Genomic DNA, 19019 nt, shown 5'->3' with positions numbered 1-19019 from the left:
GTAAACCAGAAAAAGCAAGCAGTGAACTTGGAAACACAGGGGAAATAAATATGAATAAATGTAGCAGAAATTATAGGATTTCTGTACAGTGTAATGGTTCATAATGTGAAAAATTAGATCTATTATAGTTATGTCAATATGTTAAGATTCTCTGATGATGGTAGAACTTGAAATTTATCTTATTTTTCCTATATTTAAAGTGATTAAAAATTGTTTAAGTATTACACTTATATAATGAGTTAAAAACGTTATTCTCTTAACAGCATTAGAATTCCTCTTAGGAAGAGAATCACCATTGTTTGGCAAAGTAACCTGTTTCTTTCTGTGTGTGGGTGTTAGTGGGAGCCTAAACCAATAAACAGACAGTGAAACCACCTTTCTGTGTGGCAAGAGAAAAAAACCTTTTTTTTGTTTGTTTTGCTCCAGACAGGATACAGGGAGAAAGTGCCAGTGAGAAAGCGTAAGGCTGAGAACTACATCAGGTGAAAGGCCAGAGGGCATTGTCTCATGACTGGATTGGCAAAAGGGAGTTCAGGAACAGGAATGCCTAATATTCAATATGAAATCTTTTGCATAACTGCCATGGAAACCCTTCCTCCCTCTCCCTGTACCCCCTGACTCTGCAGTGATGTTTTTGACACTCACAGGGACTTCATGTGGACAGGACTTTGTGGAAATTGAAGACAAGGATATATGTCACGGCCATAGTTTCTCAACCCTGGCCCTACTGACATTTGGGGCTTGATAATTCTTTGCTGTAGGGCTATCCAATGCATTGTAGGAAGTTGAACAGCATCACTGGCCTCTACCCATTAGCTACCAATAGCACCTTCCCTAGTTGTGACAACAACAACAAAAATGTCTCCAAGTGTTGCCAAATGCCCCCTGAGGGACAAAACCACCCCATTTGGGAACCATGGAAGCAGGGGAACCTGGAAGGAAAGGTAACCTTGAGAATGCACACCCCTTGAGAATTCTTCAGATTTTGAGGAGATATTTGGGTTCCCACAATGAGGAATAGATCTTGCCTAGAGTTCTGAACTCCCTCATAGCTCAGTCGGTAAAGAGTCTGACTTCTGTGCAGGAGACCTGCGTTCAATCCCTGGGTCGGGAAGATCTCCTGGAGACAGAAATGAAAACCCACTCCAGTATTCTTGCTTGGAGAATACCATGGACAGAGGAGCCTGGCAGGCCTCAGTCTATGAGGTCGCAAGAGTTGGACACGACTGAGCGACTAAACACACACAGCACAGAGTTCAAAAGGCCTGGGCAGCCCAGCTAACATCTAGGACATACCCATAATGAAACTAAAATATTTCTACCAATTAAAAAAATTCTGTTTATTAAAATAGAAAGGGAGAAGGGAAAGATTGAACCTTTTTTTTCAACTGAGAAATAATGCAAAAATACTATTTACAGAAACACACATGCGTACAAAGCATTCTATGTAACAAGGTAAGGAACACATGTCTTTCTTAAGTTAGCAAGGAAGCTAACTTCCTCTTTCCTTCCTCCAAAAAGTTCTGATCTAAGGAAGGAAATGAAGAACATCCTGAAAGAACCCCTACAAACCTCCTCTAATTTGGAGGAGCAAGGATGACCCACTGACCCAAGCAAAAGGCCTATAAGTTTTCCTGTGGTGAAGCAGTTGCAGGAAGAGAGATCAACAGGACTTCCTCAAAGAAAAAAACTTTTTTTAAAATTTTATTTACCAAACATATGGTGTATAATACATTCTAGATATTATTCTAACTTCTTTTCAAATATTTAGTCCTTTATTTCTCATAAATTCAATGAGATAGGAACTTCTCTCGTGGTCCAGTGGCTAAGACTGTGCTCCCAATGCATTCGATCCCTAATCAGGGAACTAGATCCCACATGCTGCAACTAAGAGTTTGCATACAATTAAGAGTTGACATGAAATTAAAAGACGCTTACTCCTTGGAAGGAAAGTTATGACCAACCTAGATAGCATATTGTAAAGCAGAGACGTTACTTTGCCAACAAACGTCCGTCTAGTCAAGGCTATGGTTTTTCCTGTGGTCACGTATGGATGTGAGAGTTGGACTGTGAAGAAGGCTGAGCACTGAAGAATTGATGCTTTTGAACTGTGGTGTTGGAGAAGACTCTTGAGAGTCCCTTGGACTGCAAGGAGATCCAACCAGTCCATTCTGAAGGAGATCGGCCCTGGGATTTCTTTGGAAGGAATGATGCTAAAGCTGAAACTCCAGTACTTTGGCCACCTTATGCGAAGAGCTGACTCATTGGAAAAGACTCAGATGCTGGGAGGGATTGAGGGCAGGAGGAGAAGGGGGCGACAGAGGATGAGATGGCTGGATGGCATCACTGACTCAATGGACATGAGTCTGAGTGAACTCCAGGAGTTGGTGACGGACAGGGAGGCCTGGCATGCTGCGATTCATGGGGTTGCAAAGAGTCGGACACGACTGAGGAACTGAACTGAACTGAACTGAAGAGTTGGCATGGGCTTCCCTGATGGCTCAGATGGTGAGCACTGAATAGATGCTTTCTGACTGTGGTGCTGGAGAAGACTCTTGAGAGTCCCTTTGTCAGCCAGGAGATCAAACCAGTCAATCCTAAAAGGAAATCAACCTTGAATATTTATTGGAAGGACTGATGCTGAAGCTGAAGCTCCAATCCTTTGGCCACCTGATCAGAACAGCTGACTCACTGGAAAAGACCCTGATGCTAGGAAAGAGTGAAGGCAAGAGGACAAGGGGACGACAGAGGACAAGATGGTTGGATGGCATCACCAATTCAATGGGCATGAGTCTGAGCAAACTGCAGGAGATGGTGAAGGACAGGAAAGCCTGGCATGCTGCAGTCCATGGGGTCGCACAGAGTCAGACATGACTGAGAAACTGAACCAAACAACAAAACTTACCACAAAGAAAATATACAGGATCTATGAGAAAATATTAACCTTCAAAAAGAAAAATATCTTGAAGAACTACAGAAAATGTCTCCTCTGAAGTAGCCTTATTATTAAAGAACAGAAATGTTTAAAATTTTTCTATTCATATTTCCAACAACATCCAAAATGTCATTATGTCTATAAGCCAGATTTACAGATGTAATGAAAACAAAACAATGAATGGTGTGGAAAGAACACATGGAAATTTTTTTTAAATAAATAAATGCTGAATTTAAAACTACAATCAAATCAGTGACAGATGAGACAATAAAAGAGATGAAACACAGAGAATAAATTGGGGCCCAATATATTTACAATATAAACCCTAGTGTAACAGAATAAAAGCACTGACAATAGAAAAAACTTTCTCATGTTAAAGACCTTAAGACTATAGATCAAAAGGGTTCACTACATATCAGGCAAAAATAATCAAAAAGTCTAACTTTGAAATTATCCAGTGACATTTTTGAGAGCAAAGAAAAATATCCTATAAACATGCAGGCAGGCAGTGGGAGGGATGGGTTATAAAATAAATATATCAGGCTGGCATCAGACTTCTCCTCCACAAAATTGAAGACCAGGAGATACGGGTAAAACTTTGAGAGGTTAAGTTGAGAGGAAGGGAAAGGAATGGATCCTAGAACCTCATTCCCACAGCTAAGTTTATATGAAACTAGATAGACACATACTCAAACTCAGAGGCACTCAGCAAGTGTAGTATCAAAGTCCCCTTCCTGAAAAATCCACTCAGCATCACAGTCGCAATCGTCATCTACTAGGGCTTTCTGTACTATCCAATACAGCAGCCTCTGTGGCTACTGAGTAGCTGAAATGTAGCTAGCATAATTGAGGAACAGATTTGCTTTGGTTTTATTTAATTTTAGATAATTTAAATAGCTACATGTGGCCATGGTTACCCTTCCAGCAAAGTCTAAATATCTAAGAGATAAAGAGCTCAAGAATGAAAAAGCCATGGTACAAAAAGTATGCAATAAACAAGTTAAACAAAAATATCATTGTATTTCATTAAATATAAACTATCCAAAATATCATTATAGCTATGGTTTTAAATATTATGCAAATATCAAAAGAATTCTTATAACCTAATATACACAATAAAAACATTAATAATTCTGAATCTAAAATCTCAGATTATATAAGCCATGTCACATTTCACATTGGAGGAAAGAGTAGAAGATACTGTTTCATTCTTAACATTGCTAATCAAAGGGACATGGTTCATTTTGTTTGTTTTTTTTTAGCTATAAGGGTAAAACTATCTGGAATAAAACCAGGATGTATAACTTTAAAATCACTCAAAAGGAAAAAAAAAAAGAAAGTGAGTGATCTAAGAAGATGCTCAGGTGACCATAGCAAGTGAAAAACAGTAAGTGGAAAAATCAGTATACAAAACTATACACACAATATGTCCCAACTTTTAAAGTCTGTACAAAAGATGGCGGGTTCGCGGTGAGTAGCAGCCCAGATGACTATAATTGCCTATCCCTCAGCCAGATCCAGTGCATAAAAATGAAGAAACACATGATCTAGTACTGAAAACCAGATTAGAAGAAAAAAGCGAACACTTAGAGCAAGGACCCATGATAGAACAACTCAGTAAAATGTTCTTTACTACTAAGCACCATTGGTATCCTCGTGGACAGTATCACAGACGTCGTAGGACACTGAATCCTCCAAAAGACAGATGCTATTGATGTTTTCAGGAATCAAAGAGGAATGTTACCCTGGATCTCATTTGCCTTTTGAGAAGATACAATTGGGTGTATTCACTAATATGTTATATAGTAAAATAATAATAAAACATCTTTTCATATTAAAAAAAATAAAGTCTGTACAAATAATAAAAACTGAAAAATATGCATGGAAATTTAACAGTTGTTGACTATGGGTGACTGTTTTCTAAATCTTCTACGTGAGCAATACTATTTTTATAACCAAAAAATTTAGCATAAAAAAGAAATAAGGGACTTCTCTGGTGGTTCAGGGGTTAAGAATCTGCCTTCCAATACAGGGGATGTGGGTTCAATCCGTGGCTAGGGAACTAAGATCCCACATGCAGCAGGACAACTAAGCCTGTGCCCCACAGCTAGAGAGCCTGAGCATCACAAATGAAGGGCTCACACAGCCAAAAAAAAATTAGTTAAAAAAAAAGAAAAAAATAGAAGTATGGTCACATACGTTTCAGAATTTAGCCAAACAGTACCGCCATTTATCCAGAAGACAACCCAGTATTAAGAAATTAAGCAAAAAAGACTGTGAGCAGCCAATGTATAAGTCACAAAGTACAGACCTAAAGTTTGGGTACCGTGTTCATCAAGACAGACCTTCGTATTTTCTTTTACACATACCTTAATTCCAACGAACTTAATTATCTAATGTTTCTAGAGCATTGGGGATACAGATACACTGAGAACAGTACAAAGTGATAGGCCTGGTCTAACTGTAGGAAACAATGATAAAAATTTAAGTATAAAACAGACACAGACATTCACAAAGCAGTCCAGTGGCAATTACGGCAAAAAAAAGTCTCTAAATAACTTAATATATCTCTATAAAGTATGATAATTGATATTCACCGTAACAACTCCGAGTTAAAGTATTCAGAGGAGGTCCTCTTGAATGCAGACTGTTTGGTTCAGGAAGTGTGAGAAGTTTCTATAGAATCTGAGAAAAAATTTGATCACCAATGTTTATAATAAAAATAATGTTTAAAGAGAACATCTTCAGCTATCTAGCACAACTCACTCCTGTTGAAAAAGATTTTACGGTTGGCTACATTGACCAATACAAAACTGGAGAACAACCTGGAATGAAATGATTAATGACTTCTTTCCAAGGAAGTTTAAAACAAGTAACTATAGGCATGTCAAAATCAGCATTAATGCAACAATTGCTACTAAATGCAGCTGAATTGTGGATGTTATTTTGGCTCTAATCCATGTTTGAGCAGGATTTAGGTACCTTGTAGATACTTATTACCTATTAAACTCAGTAAGCTCCATTCCATCACACAGGACAAATTATGAACCAAAGAAATATTTATTCTATTTCCTTTACACCTGCCTCTTGTGCTGCTGACTTCAAAAGTGGTACAAGAAAGACAAGGAAGAACTGATTACGTTTGTATCTGTGAAACAAAGACTATGCAAACTGTCAGCACACCATTGTTTTTGTTTTCAGTGTGGTTATCACAGTGCAAAAACAAAATGATAACTTCTACTCCTGAAGCCTGATTATTTGAAAATAGACCTGAATATTTCTTCCTCTTTCAATAAGGCAGTAAATGTCCTTTACTTTACTTATCTATAAGGTACTTATTTGCTGAAATAGACTAGTTACTATTTCTATATGAGAACCTGACAGAATCTGAGGAAGATGGTTCCTGAGTTACTCTAGAAATCTCTCACTGCTTTAATATTTGCCCAAAATCCAAGAAAGCATTAAAAAAGGGGGAGGGGGGAATCCTCACCTTCCACACATCTCTAGTACTAAAAACAAAAAAGCATAATCACAATACTGGTTCATGGTCCTTTGGAACTCTGACCTCTCCAAGCTTCTATTTGTCCTTTGTTCCTTTTCCTTTTAAATAGTCTTACTGGTTGTTTTATCCTGATTACAAAAGTAATGCATGGTCATTGTCACGGTTCAAACAACATGAAGATGTATGAAATAAAAGTAATAACCTCTCTCCCCAACCTTCTCTTTCCCCTCCCTAGAGAACCAATTTGGGAGCTTGGTGTGTATTCTTTCTTACTCCTTCTTAGGCTTACACAAATATATATCAAATATGGGGTATTTTTTTTTGGGGGGGGTTGTTTTCAAACAAAAATGGTATGTTATTTATACTGTTGTGCATCTTGCTTTTTAGTCTCAAAAATACGTTATCAACACTTCCTAAGCCAATATGTAAAGATCCACCTCACCCTTTTTAATGGTTACAAAATATTCAGTAAGATGGATGATTCCACAAGATATCATCGCCTGACTTCTCCCAACTCATGGGCACTTACTATGCATCCTGGTACATATACTTCGGGCTTCCCAGGTGATTCAGACTCCACCTGCCAATGCAGGAGAAGCAGGTTTGATCCCTGAGTCAGGAAGATCCCCTGGAGAAGGAAATGGCAACCCACTCCAGTATTCTGGAGCCTGAGGAGCTATACGGTCCATAGAGTTGAACACAACTTAGCCACTAAAACAAACAAACAAAAATATATACTTCATGTTCTTTACTTTCATTAACACAGATTCCTAGGAGTGGAGTTTCTTGGTCAAATGTTTAAAATTTTATCCTTAAACAAAATTAGTGTTAGACCTTCAGCATTTCTGTTCCCTTCATTATGCAAAATCCGGCATAAACCTTTCATAATGCTTTGCATTTCTTATTTTTCAAAGCACACCCATTATGTCAAAAAACGCCCCTGTCATTTATGCTCTTGTAGTTATAAATAAATAAATGCTAAAGTTACGGCTGTGATGGCCAGCACTAAATCACTGTGCAAATGCTTATGCCTTGGTTTATGAAAGTAGTAATTCATTGTGGGAACTCCACCCCCACAGCCTGTGGCAGCACTCTCACCCTACGACTCCCTCCACTGAGTAACAATATAGAGATCAGGACCTACGTATTTTCTCATTGTCAGCAGTTAACCTTAAAAAGTGTGTGTGGGGGTGGGTGGGGAAAGACAAACAGCAACAGATGATAAATTGGTAGCCATTACGGGTTTCTAATATTTACAAACTGTTTGTAGTACAGTGAATAATTCTGTTGGTCTACAACAGAGAGTGTGTTCCATAAAAAACAAAACCTACAACCAATATGTTGCTATGATTACACAAACCTTTCAAAAGTATATTCTTCAAACATTTTTCAATAGAATTATTGGTTGAATTCCACGTTCACATTTTTTTCTCTACTTCAGATTCAGGCTCTAATTACACACTTTAAAAAAGGGGGGCTTTAAAGTAATACATTAACCAACATAGCTCCTTAGAATTTAATCTTGGATTGTTCTATATATTCCAAAGACCTGAGCACCAAGAGAGATTGTTAAGACACAGCAAGTTTGATACAGAAGTATGTGACATGCAATTAATCTCCATTCATACTCTGCTCTACTTGTCAGCAAACAAAGGTTCTGCTTTAGGAGGAGATCTGAAGACTTCAATTAAAAACAGTCAGCTAACAAGAAAATAATCTAAACTAAAGGAAGGTGGCAGGTGCAGAAATGAGTTGTTTACCAAAGTGTCAGTTTTGAACAATAAAGAACTGCACATCAAAAATGCTGAAGGAGTGGATGTCATTGTAAGCCTCTGAAAATAAAAAGGAATTTTCTATCAAGGCTGTAAACAAAATGTAAGTATAGTTCAACTAGTTTGTAAAACAGGTTTCCTCTCAACAAATGACAGATATCAATAAAAAGAATCTGTTTATATCTTCAACTGCAAGGCAGAATGAAACTTTTTGCCACAGTTCCTTCTCTCCTGGAAACCACAGTACAGACTCTCTTTATATTTGGAATTATTGAGCCAACAGCAGACGGAAAGGCTGGATTCCTTCTAGACATCCAGATGATGCTCTTTTACCCCACAAATACTTTTCTATTCTGAAAATTTAGATTTACTCAGGTAGCAAGCAAAATAAATTTTGGAAACTTCACCTCATAAGAAATACGTAGTTGACAGCTTTTATGGAAGCAACCCAGAACGGAAACAGCACTACAAACAGACTGAAAAGACTTGCCAAATATTTGATTAGGAGGCATTTATACCAAGATAACATGGTAATGGAGATATAAAACCAATTAAACTGAAACTGAAGAGAAAAAAAAAATACTGCTTGCCAAAAGTATGACCTGCCGAAAACAGGCCATCTGTTAAGTATGTGTCAAAAATGTCACCTCGATGCCAAAAGGCTTAATTCTGAGCAGTTTCCTCCTGGGACCCTTATGCAAACACAGATTCCAGGTCCCCATCCTTCCAGGAAGGTCGGTTACAGGAAAAGCAAATTATTAATACCTTTTCACCAGGAAAAGTGGGAGGCAAGCAGATCTTGCCCATTAGCAAAAAGTGTCTCTGGAGTGTTACAGCGGGATGTGTTGTTAGTGAGTATGGCCTTAACTCTTACAAGGACTGATGGGCTCTACGGTTTGAGGGTGAACACACCACAGTGGGGCACTTCTAGAAAGGCAGGAGATGTAACACTGGGATCCGGCCGCCCAGGGGCAAGAGGGAGTCTGCGGGCGGGTGAAGGGGGCCTGAGGTCTGGATGTCCAGGCCTTGGCCCACAGGAGCCCATGAGCCCTAACAGCCCCGTGAGACCGTGGGGAGCTCTAAGCGCGAAAGTCAGGGTTCCCTGTGAAGGGACAGATCAGGGCTGGAGAGGGGCCAGCGCGTAACCCACAGACGCAGGGCGTCCTGAAGAGAAAGGGACAGGTTGAAGGCCAGCTACGGCGGCCCGGGGACCTTGAACCCGGCCAGAACTTGCTGAGAAGACGGGAGGCTAAGTGGGAGGTGGAAACGCCTCGAGGAACAAGAAAATGTGTTACTAGGAGTGAAAGGGACCCCTGAGCGAGGGGTGAACAGCTGGCTCTGCAGAGTCAGGGCTCCGGCAGCAGCCTCGAGCTTCTACAAGGCGGGAGGGAGCCGACGGGGAAGGCCGGGGAGCCGCTGGCGTCTCGGCTGCTGCCGGCTCGGCACGTGCGACTCCCGGCGGGCTCGGCGGCGCCCGGGCCAGCGGGGCGTTACCTTCCAGGAGCCAACGGATCTCCTCGGGGAGGGCGGCGGCGGCCTGCATGTGGCGGGCGGCGGGAGAGGGCCGGACGGGCGGACTGGCGGGCGGGCGGCTGCGGCGGCACCTGGCCCTCAGTCGCCGGCGCCGCGGGGCCGAGCCGCAGGGCGGGGCGCGCTCAGGAAGCGGCGCGCGGCGGGCGGGGCGCCTGGGCGGCGGCGACACCTGTGAGCGGGGCCGGCGCCCCTGCTCCCGCGCCCCAGGGAGGAGGTGCCCGCCCCGCGGCCCCCATTCCCTGTCAAAACAAAGACGCGACGCGACTCCAGGCACCTCGCCCCCGGGAGCTCCCCATTCTAAGCTCCGGACCGCAGGCCTCGCCGGCAGGTGGAGAAGCCACCGTGGGGCCGAAATCAGGCGCGAGGAGGCGGAATCCGAGGACAGGGTCAGTCCCCGCCAAGCCGGGCCGCAGTCATTCCCGGCCCAGTTCGCGAATCCAAGCCCGGAAAACCAGGGCAGAACCGTTGGTCAGGCAAACCAGGGCTGTTGGAGGGAATGATCATAAGTCCCAATAAATAATCTCAAGTCACCAACTTCAGGGAGAATCAAAGCAGTCCCGCTGCACTGGAAACAGGGAGGCAAAGTATCCCTTCCTTCCCTAAGGCTAAAAGGATGAGAGGAAAAAGAAGCGGTAACCCAGAGAGAAAGCTAAAGGAGAGGAGCACCCAGCCCTTTCCCTGTAAGAGTTTAAAAGGCAGGAAAGTGAAGGACAAGATAACAAAAGTGGGCTTCCTTCTCATTCAGAGTATGTAGGTGTCAGGTGTCCTAGCTGTGATATCCTGTGATATTGCACAATGTTACCTGGGGAAACAGGACCACTCTGGATTATTTATCACAACTTCTGTGAATCCACAGTTATCTTAAGTTTGTTTCTTTTTTTTTTTTTTAAGTATAGGGCAAGTATCATGAAAAAAGTATAACGTGCCATGGATGATACAAGGAGGGAGATGAATATAGAAAAGGAGGGAAAATGTGTGTGAGGTTTAGTGGTGCATGTGGCATATGAGATGGCTCTGAAGACACCACACTTTGAAGGGGCAAAGGGGCAGGTGGAAGGACCAGAGTGAACAAAGATGGAAAAGCCTTCTCCTGCTTAAGGACAGCTTCTGGCTGGTGTAGGGAAATTACAGTTGTCAAGAAAAACTGAAGTTCTACTGTGAAGGAACTTGAAAGGGTGAGGATTCTGAACTTATTTGAGTGGACACTGAGAGCCACAGACAAATTTTGAGACAGGGAGTGAGTTAACCTGAGCCCCTGCACTTCTCACTTCACCTCTATCAGTTTCCTTCTTTGTAAAAAATAAGAGTTTCTGTTATCAGATTCTATGTACACTAGAATACGTGGAAAGGATTGGGAGTAGTAAGAGAAAGGAAACAGAGAAGATGGGTGAAGTGGCTTTTACAGTAACCTCGGGGGAAATAATGACAGAACCGTGGATGTGGGGATGAGGGGCAAGGAGAAACTGTTCAGAGGACTCCTGGAAGCAGTTCCTGCCTCCAGGCATAGCTTTCCCTCCAGAGATAGTTTCAAGTTTGGGGCTTGATCCTTTAAAGGGTCCAGCGGCTTTGAGCCTACATCTAAGTGCTGCAACCTGAAGAGGAATGATGCCTTGGTTTCACGGTCACCTGACTCACCTACCAGTTGCAGTAATTGGGGTGGAAGTGTAGGGGACAGAGGCTGGCTAGAGTTTCTGGGGAATCTGGCCCCTGTTGCAAGGCGTCCTTGCCCTGGGAAAGTTAACATGGGCAGGCTGCCTCCTTCAGGCTCCAGAGTAAGACCAGTTCCCCACTGGGGCATTTTTCCCACACTCACTGCTCTTTCTATAAAATTGTAGCTGCTCTGGAATCATTTCTGAGTACTATGACATGTGTTAAAAGGAAAGGGAGCTCTGTGTACTACAGTTTCAATTTTTCTTAAATCTAAAACTGAGCTAAAGAGCAAGGGGAGCACAGTCCCTCCTATATGTAACCCCAGCACTTTGCCTTGCTTTCCTCTCAACAGTGGGAGGAAATTTGACAACCTCCCTCCCTTCCTCAAGAGTATTTGTCAAATGCTGAAATAGGCTACAAGTTAAAGGGTTGTTTGATAAAAAGCAATAAACTCTGGTAATTGCACATCCTATCAGGCCTCACTGCCTGTCATAGCTTACTTATACCAAGGGAAGCAGCAGAAACTCAAGGCAAAGATATTCTACATCCATTCTGGGTGCAGAGAGATGGAGTAGAGGGAGGTGCACAGTTGGGTAGTGTGCGGTGAGTGGCAGATTCCAATACGCCATTGTCATGTTGCATCAAGGTTCCTCATTGCAGACAGAAACCTGCCTCCACACATGAGTGCAGCCCCTCCTTAATCATCTGAGGACCCTGGTTCAACAGTCAGCCTCACTCCTAATGACATTCTGTTAAATGGACAAATTCCTTTGAAGCCTTGTCCTTCTTTGAAATCCAATTTTGCAGGAAGCCAAATCTGATTGGGGGTAGCCATGGAAACCACACTGAGGAGTCTTAGAGGAGGTGGAGAGAGGCAAGGCAAAATGTGATAGTCAAGAGTCTTTTACTGCTCTGTCGGAAATATCAAAGGGATCTGGAGAGGTTGGCAGCAGACGAGTCGCTGCCCCGGTCCTGTTTGTGTGGCTGGGTACCATGTGGCTGTCATGGAAGTAAGCAGCCAGCTGTCTCCACACACAGGCAGGGGGATGGAGCAGAATACACAAGTCCCAGGTCTGTCTGCCTCCCTCTTCTTCCCCTCCCCCCAAACCCAATTCCAGCAAGATCCTAGCATCCCTTTCTTAGCTATCTCCCCTTTAAAGGCTAACAACAAAAGAATGACAAGGTTAAAATACAAGGCCCTCACAGATAAGAGGTTCTTTGGAGCAAAGGCCATGAAATTCATCTGAAATTCCTTGTAATTAGATAAGATAAGGGTATCTAAAGAGATGCAGAGCAGCTGAAATGGACTCCACAGCACAACACGCAGAAAGTCTACCACCTGGTCCACAGGGGCCCCTCCCACACTGTCAGCAGACAAGGCACAGAAAACAGGGCCCATGCTGGCCTCTCGGCTGCTTGGAGATGCCATCTTCATGTTCTCGTGCCAGGTGGGCACTCACTAAATATGCATCCATGGGGTGTTCGGAGGGTTCAGTCAGGAAGAAACAAAAGCATCTGGCACCCAGAATGGCATGGGGCGGGAACAACTGCAAGCAAAGCAGGAGCTGGCTGGCACTGCTCAGCCCCAGGTGAAATGGGTCTGGAGAGGAGACTGCAGAGGGCAGCTCTTGGGCTTTATTCCGAGTTGGTTATTGATCCCTGGATGCTGGGTCACGACATGCGGCCGAGCTGACGTCTGCCCTGTGAATGTGCGGCCGCTGCATCTCAGCCCCTTGGTCCCAACCCCATCAACCGGGTTTATTGACTCTTTTATTGACGATGCTGGGGCCTAATGAGGACAAGAGCTGCACACTTCATTAAGGACCGTGGAAGGAGGGATGATGCATCCAGCTGGTGCCAAGAACCAGGCTCACGGCATGCTTGGCAAGACCCTGGAAACCAAGCCTCACGGCACCCTTGAGGCAGAGAAGCTGGACACAGATGCTTGCTTGGGCTCTTCGCTTAGTGGCCTTAAGATACGAGGTTTTCATAGCTTGCCAGAAGCCTTATTTTTACCAATTAGCTAACCTTTCGATTTAGGAGGGTCCTGTTATGCACATGATGCACTTCGATGGTCTCCCTGCTCACACTTCCAGATTCTTTGCACTAATACAACAAAATAAACAGGTTCTCATATCGTATCAGGGAACATTTCCAAAACAGGTTCTCAGTGAGGCCCAGGCTCGGAACAGAATGAGAGACTATTAAAACTCAGGAATTTTCAAGGTGATTCAAATTTAAGATGAGGAACTGACCTAGTGCTCTGCCCAGGGCCACCCAGCTCACCAGAGGCGGTTCTGATACTAAAATCCTGGTTCTCTAGTGCTGGTCCAAAGCTCCTGTACAACTGAACACCTGAGATGAATAATCATAGTCCAGAGATTACTGAGCAGCTCTGTGAAACCGTCATAGTTGGTCCCCCTGCATCTGAATGGTAACATTTCTCTCTTTGTTCTTTATATTTCTATCTCTCCCTTTATTCTGTTTCTCTGTATTTCTCAATTGGTTTTTTTTTTTTTTAATCTTCTTTGCCTATCCCTTAGACCACATTAGACATCCCCTATGGATACTGCTGAGCTGAACACAGGCCCTAAAGACCAGAGGTTGCTGACTCTGACATTCTCTCGCTTTGATTGGTTCTCTTGGGAATCTGAAGTGGAGGTGGGGTGGGGGTGCATACAGAAAGTGTCAGCTGCAGCAGATGAGGCTGCGCACTGTCTGAGTAGGATGCGCAGGCAGTCTGTGGGGTTAATCTGCATGAGAAGCAAGTGGGGCCAAAGCTAATTTTTTAGGCTAGATATTTGCAGACATGATAACTTTGGAAAACTATGGAAGGAGTAACCCTTTCTTTTAGGGGTGATTAAGGAAATTAAAGGTTAATAATAGAAGGAAAGCAACCTTGCAAAGGTTGAACTGATCTTTTCATTTATTTCAAAAAGCAAAAGTTTAAGCTTTGTAAGCCCCTTCCTTTATTTCTGCCCTTTCTCCTCCCTCAATTCACTACGGGTTTTAGAATGCAGGGTAGGGGCAGGAGGGATTCAAGGTGAGAGAAGAGGCTATTATCTGGAATCTGAGAGAAATAACCTGCATGGCACAGGTCGACACATACTTGGAGGAAGATGCACACTAAGAGGAACTGATGTAATCTAGCCAGACTCAACAATATTCACAAATACCAACAGACATACTACCTGGAGTCAGAAATAACGCCAGCAATGGCTGATTATTTCAATGCAAGAATCTGGGTGAAAATACCCTTCCCTTAGTGGACATCTTGTGTGTAATGACCTTTGGGTCCCCCAAATAAGTTCTTTCCTTTCCTTCAGAATTGTGTCCGTGTCCATTTTGATGTTTTCTTTTCTAGATGTGTATTCTTAAACACCCTTGTCCTAAATGTCCTAAACATCCTTGGACTTCTGAAGCTTCCAACAGCATTTTCTACCAGTGTAAACCATGTGCTTTCACATACAAGACAGTACTCGCAGTCCTTGTGCTGATTTTTAGACTTTACTTTTTCTTATCTTCTAAAGGTGGATTGTTCCTCCTCTTTTCACAGAATTCCTGATCCCCACTCTCCTACCACCTTCTAGATCTTCACTCTCACAGTCTTTTTCATCTTCAGCTTTTCCCTCTGTCTGCTAACATCCTTGGTCTCCTCTATCCTAAAAACAAACAAAACACAAATAAAAACCTTCCTTCGACCCTGAGACCTTCTCCAATTTCATCTTTTCTTCTTCCTTTCCCTCATCAAATCTCATGTCTGCCTGTCTGTCTTTGCACCAGTGAAGCAACTCTCTCAAGGGCATCAATGCCCTCTTTGCTTCTCACCTTTGCTCTGTCTTACCAACTTATGTCTGCAGCGTTGGGTGGCACTGGCCTCTTACTCTTGCTTGGGCATCCAGCTTCCTTGGCATTGCCCTATCCTGGTCTTCTTCCTTCTTTCTTCTTTCCTATTGTTTCTCTGCCTCTTTCTTTGGCTCTCTTCATTTCACCTTCTAGTCACAGGTATTCACCAAAGTTTCACACTTGCCTTTTCCCATTTCCTCTACTTGCTCTCTGAGTCCACAGGGTTTCGTTCTCCCACTGCTCCAACTTTCTCCTTTATGTAGATTACTCTTCTAATTGATATCTCTATTCCCCATTTCCACCTGGATATCTGAACAGTTCGACCAATTTATTTCCTGTCCCCTTAATCCTTGTAATGTCAACAAAGTTCAGTGAAAGTTGTATGAGCTTAAAAAAAATGTGAGTCCCAGTTCTGGCTCAGCCACCTACCAGCTCTAAGCCTCTGGACAGAGCTCTATGAGTCTGAGTTTCCTCATCTGTAAATTAGGTATCATAATCCCCACCTTACAGGGTAATTACAAAGCTTAAATAAGATGGCATCTATAAGAGTGTATGTTATACACTCAATAAATTGTAACCATTATAAAGACACTGCTTTTGTCCAGTCATCCAAACTCAAAATGTGGGACTCATCTTGGACCCTTCCTCATCCCCATTCCAGATATCCACCAATCTGGCCAATCTTACCTGCTCACAATGGCTTTGGAATCCTGAGTGTCACCACTGGTTTGGGTTCTCATTATCTTTGTTGAGAATGGTACTGAAACGGCTTTTAATCCTCAGTATCCCTCAATATCCAATATCCCCATTATTACATGCTACTCTGCATCCATGTTGCAGAATATGTATCCCAAAACTCAATCCTGACCCCACCAAAAAGGTGATAGAGCATAGTGGCCCTGAAGTCAGACTGTCCTCTGTTTATATCTGCTACTTGCCTACTATGACCTCAGGCAAACTACCTGTCCTTTCCATACCTTGATTTCCTCATCTGTACAGTGGTAACACTATTAGCACTTTCAAGGTTGCTGTGAGGATTCAAAGACCTCATATATATTGTGTTTATAACACCTGCAACATGGTAGGTGATTCACATATGGTAGCAATTATCATCATTTCTGCTTTCATCCCCTGCAACAAATAGCCTTGGGAGGTGCTTGATGCCTGAATCATCCATAATCTCTCATTTGAACCTCCTTGCTCACTAAAGATATATTAGAGGAGAGACTGGCCAAGATATGGGTGCCATTGGTCTTCAAGGATGAGTTTTTCTTCTATGAAGCTAACTTGCCTTTACAGAGATGAAAAGAGTGGCCTTGGCTTCCTTGGCACCAGGCTGTAATGAAGTGGGATAATCAGCAGGCAGATTCTCCCTGCCCACCTCCAAAGATTTCTTCCCTGCCCTGTCTATTCTAGAATACTTGCAGTGCTTCTAAGTCACATGTGGAAAACATTCATCTGAAGGCATGAGATATTAACTCCTCTTTTCACTCACTGTGGCAGAAGTCAAATTATCACTATAAATACAGACCCCAGAAAGAATCAATCAGAAGGCAGATGACATCCCAGGAGTTGGTAGCCTCTTTAGTCTGGAGGCTGCAGGACTGAGCTCTACCGAAAGCAGGGGTGGGATGGGGGGCGTGGTGATGAGAGGAAGGGATGACGGACTAGGGATAAAACAAGCAAAAAAGAAAACTGGAAAAGAAGAAAGCGAATGAGAAACTGGATGAAAAAATAAAGAAATTGAGAAATAGAAAATGTAGGAGCAAATAAAGAGATTCCCATAATCTGGAAGATTAGAAATTAAATCAAATAGATCCAGTCCATTTCCCTAGTGGTAATTTCAGGTTATACCATGTTCCACCTCCACGGACATTGAGAAGCTTCAGAGAGTGGCTGTAAATTCCTAAAGAAAAGCTCCTTTTGGAGAGCCAAGCCATTATTATCTGCTGCTGTACTTTTTAGCATATGCGCTATCAACACAATGACACGTCTTATTGAGTACTATGTGATATTCCACATCGTGAGACTATTGATGCAGAATTTCCTTTCTCAGAGCTCAATATTCCAATCAAAGCCTGTTGCATCAAATCACTGAGGCCATCCACTTAATGACAACTTGTAAGATGCATATTGCAGAATATTCATGTTCATTTTATGCTCACAGTGCTTAAAATCTCCTCTAAACAGCCTCTGCTCCCAGTCTATTAAGGTGCCGGTGTTATCTACACTCCATTCAATGGTGTGGAAATAATTGTCTTGAGACTAAAGAAAAAACTGATGGTCACAAGCCAAGTCAGCACTTGTGTTCTTTTCTTACTCTGTTGAATCAGGTGTTATTTACCTCTTCCAACACCTGGGACTCCTGATAAGTCACTCCCCTGATAGCTTTTTCCAGGACAGTGCTGTGGGGTCTTTGGAAGAAGCAGGGATCCTTCATAAATGGTATTGTTATCAGCACAATTCACACAGCTACCAGATGTAGAAAATCGAAACCACCAAGGGCACTCAGGCACAGGGGCCTCCCCCAGCTGCATCTGGCTGCTCTGAAATGTGCTCATGACTTGGAAGTTATTAGAGAGAGAAGAGCTCTACTCAGCACCGGGGTGGTGAGGAGATGCTTGCATTCTGCCAAAGTCGGGTGCTTTTTGGTTCCCCCATGTCTGCTATACCAAAACCTCCATATCAGAGTCCCAGAGCCCCCCTCCCTGCAAACCTGGCTCTATTAAAGAGGCCTGCCTGGTACAGACAGGTTGACCCTTCTCTCCATCTCTTATCTCTGGGATGAAGCACCAGGACTCGGGCTGGTGAAGGAGAGCGACTGCTCCTGGCAGCTGATAGTTCGGCAATGGGGCCTGTGACTTTGCCTTTAAATATCAATGACACACACAGAAGACACACTGGCAGCATGAGAGGTTTCCATGGTGACAGAATGCAGGCCATGACCTCTGTAAATGTAATCAGAGCACTGGGATTGGTGTGTGAGACAGGTTTAATTTCTCCTCCTGTGGAAGCTCTGTGGTCCGGGCCATACATAGGCTTCATACATTGACAGACAACCTGTTATCTTCACCAGGGCAGCTCTGCAGATGGCAACCCCCACTGCTCCAGAGCTGCTTACTCCACAGTCTGAGCAGGCTGCAGGATGTAAAAGGTCACTAGGGGTTGAAACGGCAGACACATCAGTACCTGGCATCCCTGTCCAGTGTCCTCAGGAGGTGCAACTGTGCCTTTCACGGGGAGCAGCTGTGGCATGACCCAGTGAGAGCCAGATTAAGGACTTGGAAGATTGGTGGAAGTTTTCATCTCTGCTCTGCCACCAACAGTGTGACCTTGGGCAAGTCATTTAACCTCCAACTTTCAACATCTTCCCCCAGGGAGAAAATGCTTGGGTAAAGAGGGCTGAGGATTTCCAAAGTCCCCAGGAGAAGACAGTACCTACTTACACTTAATAGGGGAGAATTCTACAATCTCCAGTGGAATTCTGCCCCAGGAAGTAAATTTTCCATCTTACTAGTGCTAGTTACAAAGACTTCAAACCCTGATTCTATAGTTGAAAACAGATAATGTGGGGATTACCATTGGAGAGCCTCAGCAGGACTTCCTCACCTCTATCCTGATTTGGAAACAAATGCATGCCATGCATGCTCAATTGTGTCCAACTCTTTGCGATCCCATGGACTGTAGACTGCCAGGCTCCTCTGTCCACGGAATTTTCCAGGAAAGAATACTGGAGTGGGTTGCCATTTCCTACTCCTGGGGATCTTCCCAACCTAGGAAT

General features: G+C 43.3%; 1 protein-coding gene across 1 annotated transcript in view; it reads right to left on the bottom strand.

Annotated features, from left to right (window-relative positions):
* SKAP1 (src kinase associated phosphoprotein 1) overlaps positions 1 to 10008 on the bottom strand; it is a 304772-nt gene extending 294764 nt beyond the window's left edge. The window contains exon 1 of the mRNA XM_070389735.1: positions 9704 to 10008. Coding sequence (XP_070245836.1) covers positions 9704 to 9752 — 49 coding nt within the window. The 5' untranslated portion in view covers positions 9753 to 10008. The remainder of the gene's footprint in view (positions 1 to 9703) is intronic.
* Between the last annotated feature and the right edge of the window lie 9011 nt (positions 10009 to 19019).

The sequence above is a fragment of the Bos mutus genome, chromosome 19 (assembly GCF_027580195.1).
Source record: "Bos mutus isolate GX-2022 chromosome 19, NWIPB_WYAK_1.1, whole genome shotgun sequence".
In the NCBI taxonomy this organism is placed as follows: Eukaryota; Metazoa; Chordata; class Mammalia; order Artiodactyla; family Bovidae; genus Bos; species Bos mutus.
This window is presented reverse-complemented; position numbering and strand designations above follow the sequence as displayed.